The sequence below is a fragment of the Myotis nattereri genome (assembly GCF_964212035.1).
Source record: "Myotis nattereri genome assembly, chromosome: 2".
Lineage (NCBI taxonomy): Eukaryota > Metazoa > Chordata > Mammalia > Chiroptera > Vespertilionidae > Myotis > Myotis nattereri.
The window spans coordinates 49,171,716-49,177,011 of record NC_138076.1 but is presented as its reverse complement, the minus strand read 5'-3'; the positions used below and the strand labels follow the sequence as shown (position 1 = coordinate 49,177,011).

General features: G+C 39.8%; 1 protein-coding gene across 1 annotated transcript; it reads left to right on the top strand.

Moving 5' to 3' along the window:
• Positions 1–655: 655 nt before the first annotated feature.
• Positions 656–1,000, top strand: LOC308514116 (small ribosomal subunit protein eS26-like; the record flags this gene model as incomplete). The annotated part of the gene is made up of 1 exon (XM_081084161.1): positions 656–1,000. One exon carries the CDS (start codon positions 656–658, stop codon positions 998–1,000), a length of 345 nt encoding a protein of 114 aa, XP_080940287.1.
• Positions 1,001–5,296: the final 4,296 nt, after the last annotated feature.

The window sequence follows — 5,296 nt, the reverse complement described above, 5'->3', positions numbered from 1 at the left end:
GTCAGGCACCCGCCAGACAGGGGTCAGTCACATCATGAACAGTCTCTTACACGATGGCATACCAAGTATTGAAATTTCCTTAGCGTGGGTAGGTGAGGTCCTCACTACCTTCTTTTCTATCTCCTTCATTCATTCTGACCAAGCTGATCATTTTATGTCTTAGTCCATTCCGGTTCCTATAATAAAAATACTACAGACGGGGTTGCTTATAAACAACAGAAATTCATTTTTCATAGGCTGGTCTAAGATCCAGATGCTGACAGTTTCAATTTCTGGTTAGGACCCATATCCTGGCTCACAGAAGTTCGTCGTTTTGCTGTAACTTTACCTGGCAGAAAGGGCCAGGAGAGCTCTGTATGGTCTCTTTTATAAGGGCACTAATCCCACCCTCATCACCTGATCCTCTCTCAAAGACCCCCACCTCCTAATGCCAACACATTGGAGATGAGGTTTCAGCATAAGTCTTGAGGGACACAAATATTCAGTCAATACCATCTGATTAAATGCTAGTCATATTTCTTCCTGACTCTAGGTCCATTACCTCTCTTTTCATAGAGCATTTATTTTGGAAAACTTGTAATTGTAAAATCTTTCATTGCCCCTTTGAGGTGTAAATATTTAAAAATCTTGCCTCTCTCGGGTCCTCGTTTCCAAGATGACCAAGAAAAGGAATAACGGTCGTGCCAAAAAAGGCCGAAGCCATGTGCAGCCTATTCGTTGCACCAACTGCGCCCGGTGCGCGCCCAAGGACAAGGCCATTAAGAAGTTTGTCATCCGAAACATAGTGGAGGCTGCAGCCATTCGGGACATCTCCGAAGCGAGTGTCTTCGACGCCTATGTGCTTCCCAAGCTGTATGTGAAGCTGCATTACTGTGTGAGCTGTGCCATTCACAGCAAGGTAGTCAGGAATCGTTCTCGTGAAGCCGGGAAGGACGGAACACCCCCACCCCGATTTAGGCCTGCGGGTGCTGCCCCACGACCTCCACCAAAGCCCATGTAAGGAGCTGAGTCTTCAAAGAGTGAAGAAAGTTCTCGGGGGGGGGGGGGGAATAAATGGAAATTGTATTTAAGAAAAAAAAAAATCTTGCCAATTTCTTAACCCAGTAATGCCTTTCCCAAGGACTGAAAGTCATCACTTTGAAATATAATTATTAAAGGAAATAGTTCCCCCATCTCCCTGTTTCTGTGGTAGCATTGAAGCCTAATTTTGTGGGAGCCTTCTTCTAAGTTATAAAGCTACCTCCTGTCATGAGGTATGAAAAAGTTTTATTTCCCTGTGAGCAAAGGCAATTAGCATACACAGAGAGTCTATGATTTCCCTACCTCAGCTCTTAAAACTCTTGGGTCCTTTATTTCAGCACAATTGAACTCAGACTGAATTCTGGCCTTAATTCCCCATCACAATAGCTTTGAATAACGTCTCCCTTGCCTGTTTAACTTTTTATGGTGCAATTTTTGTTTTGACAATCTCATTCCATTGTATATTCATTGCAATGCCATTTCTTTCTGGTCCCAAATTCTTATCAGTCAGAAAACACTTCTCTCTAACAAAGTAAGAGTGAAATCAAAGTGGTCCAAATACTGAAGAAATATATTCTCACTTACCATAAAGTACAGAAGGGGAGTGCTATTCAGGTTGATCCAACAGTTTAACGATATAATCAAAGTGCACAGGTGTTTCTGAGCCTCAATATGCTTTCCACAATTTTGGATTGTGCTGAGGTTCTTTAATCTCTTGGTTATAGGGCAGCTGCCAATAACAAAAATGAGGCTAACTGCTTCCCTTTTAGAGGGAGAGAGAGAGATTGATTGGCACATACCTGACTAGAAACTTGGGAACAATAACTATCAAGACTTCCAGCAATTTTCTGATTATACCTTTTGCTTGTATTTGGCCAGAATTCAATTATATTCATGAGCCAAACACTGCAGCCACATTAACACTATGTTAAGAAAATGGGATGAAATTCGCTTTCAACAGTAATTTCTATAACATGATATCCCTAGATTTTGGATTATAAACCTTAGTTTAATTCAGTTTTTAAATTTAAGTATGTTGAAGTATAAAATTTTATTTTTTAAAACCATAAACTAGGCACAGCTTTTAAATATTAATCATTTCCCCCTAATGTTTCTGTACTTCATCATTCTAAAACACAATTATCTGAATAATAATATCTGCTATTACTTTGATACTTGTCTTTTAGTTGAAGTTCTTTGCTTTTATTTTTTTGCTGGAAATACTGATTTTGTATTATATTTACTGTATTTAAACATAATTCAAGAAATGCAAAAGAGTTTTCTTTTAAAGTGAATGCTTTCCATCATTCTTCTTCAAGCATAAAATTAATTTAAGTAATTGTCATAACAATCTATACAGGCAGTCCTTGGGTAATGTCGGACCCAGCATACATTGTTTCATGGCTACGTCGCCAACTCCCATTTACAGTATTTATATATAAAAAAAAAAGGTCCGTCATTTCAGCGTATGTACATATGTGCTTTATGTTTTTTATTATTTATTTACAAGTAAAGCTCAGGAATTGTTATCTTTCTTTTAAATTTTTTTTACTGTTTCACTTCATTACTGCTCTGCACGGGCACTGATCACCAGGAGGCAGATGCTCAACCCAGGAGCTGCCTCCTGGTGGTCAGTGCACTCACACAGCGGGAGCGCCGCTCAGCTGACTGAACCGGGCCGGTGGCCCACCAGCTACTCCCTCCCTCAGTAATCCTGCAGGGCCAATCTCCAGAGAACGGGCCAGGCACTGATGGACCAGTGGCGCTGGCATGATCCTGACAGCGCTGCCGGCCTCCCGAAAATCAGCCTTGGGCACTTGGGCTGCTTCCCCTCCCTAGATGTTCTGAAAGAAAGAAACAATATAAAAGCGGCTGCCAGGTAGCTACTGACAACCAGCGCGAATGTCAGCTGGATGGATCTGGATTCCAGGCTGGCAAGGGCATCCCACCGCCTGCCCAGAGGGCCGGTTGTGTGCTGCCACACATGCACGAATTTGAGCGCTGGGCCTCTAGTAACCTATAATGTCCTTGATATATATGCAAGAAAAGTAAGATGGATATTTAACACTGAATTCATATTTATTATAAGTCAATAAATATTGAAAAAAGAATTTGAAGACCTAAGAAAATCGTAAAAATATTCCTTGTAATTACATTATACCCAAAATACATACTAGTATATTCAAATTGGGATATTAATGTTATTAAAGCTCAGTTTGTATTGTAAATAAATCTTTGTTACATTTGTGTGTTTTCTTCTATAGCATTAAGTTACGATGACTCTAAAGTGGGAATATAAGAACAATCCATATGAGCACATGTGTTTCATCATTTGTATTAAAATGACATGATACTGCTCTCTTATTTTTTTTAAATTTGGAAAAAAATATGTATTTTCCAGTTTTTTATATAGCATTACTAAGTACAGATGTGTCCTCCAAATTTGTGTTCTTACAATTTCTCAATCATCTCAGCAATTTTTTAACCTATTAGAAGATTTGATCTATTATAGGCATTGTTTATCTCTGAGAGGTCACTCATAACTTATTTTTCTTTTTAAAGAGAGAGGAAAGGAGAGAGAGTGAGAAATATTGATTTGTTGTTCCAATTTATTTATATGTTCATCGGTTGATTCTTATTCTCGTATGTGCCCTGATGGGATTGAATCCTCAGGTTTAGCATATTGGGATGATGCTCTAATCAACTGAGCTATCTGGCCAGGGCCTTGACTCTTAATTTACCTGCAACTTTTGGGTTATATTCCAGTGGGCACAAAAGAAACCGATAAATGAAATAGGTGAAAGATAATGAAGATGATTTTCATTTAATCTCATAGAGTCTGAATTTTGCTATAGCATGTGTCAATAACCAACCCTTTTTATTGCTGAATAAAATCCCCTTAGCAGTGGTTCTCAACCTTCTGGCCCTTTAAATATAGTTCCTGATGTTGTGACCCAATCATAAAATTATTTTCGTTGCTACTTCATAATTGTAATGTTGCTACTGTTATGAATCATAATGTAAATATCTGATATGCAGGATGGTCTTAGGCGACCCCTGTGAAAGGGTCATTCGACCACCAAAGGGGTTGCGACCCATAGGTTGAGAACCGCTGCCTTATAGGCACATGCTGCACTTTATTTACCCACTTGCCTGCTAATGGGCTATGGAGTTATTTTCAGAATTTTGCTATTATAAATAATGTTATGAACATTAATGAATAAGTCTGTTGATATGTATTTTCATGTATTGTAGGTAATTACTCAAAAGTGGATTTTTTTTTTAAGAAACTACAAAACAGTTTTCAAAATAGTTCACAGCCTTTATATTTTTACCTTTTGCATGTATGTGTGTGTGTGGTAATATATAGTCATTTGTATTATAACTATCTATCTGCTTACCTATCTATGAAAACTATCTGTATAAAAGCCTAAGTGACTGTTATAAATGAATGACCAGAATGACTGGAACGACCACCAGTCACTATGACGTACACTGACCACCAGGGGGCAGATGTTCATGTAGGAGCTGCCCCCTGGTGGTCAGTGCACTCTCACAGGTGGAGCGCCGCTCAGCCAGAAGCGGGACTCATGGCTGGTGAGCACAGCTGCGGTGACAGGAGCCCTTCCCAACTCCATGGCAGTGCTACTGAGCTGTAGCAGTGGCAGGCACAGCAGGCCCGCGATGAGCGTGAGCAGTGTGGTGCCCGACCCCAGCTCGGGTTCCTCCCTGACTGCCTGTCTCTTGGCACACTGCTACATCCCTTGAGGGAAGTCCAACTGCTGGTTTAGGCCCGATCCCCACAGGCTGGCCAGTCACTATGACGTACACTGACCACCACAGGCTGGCCTGTGGGGATCGGGCCTAAACCAGCAGTTGGACATCCCCCGAGGGGTCCTGGATTGCATGATAGGGCATAGGCCAGGCTGAGGGATCCCCCCACCTCCCATTCATGAATCTGTGCACCAGGCCTTTAGTTGTCTAATAAGGCTCACAGTTGGGATGATATAGAATATACTAAAAAATACTACACAGAAGTATTTATACCTAAATAGTGTGTTTCACATAGAGGTAATCACTGTTATTTCTATAATATGTGCAATGTTTATCTATTCCTGGGTAATGAAATGTTTTTGCAAGATTATTCTTATAAATTTTAGTGAATTAACATAATTTGTTTAATAAAAAGCTTCTTACATTGATTTTTTATTATAAGAATGCTATAATAAGTATTTCAACATTTTATCTTGATGTGCATTTCTAATTAAACCCTTCA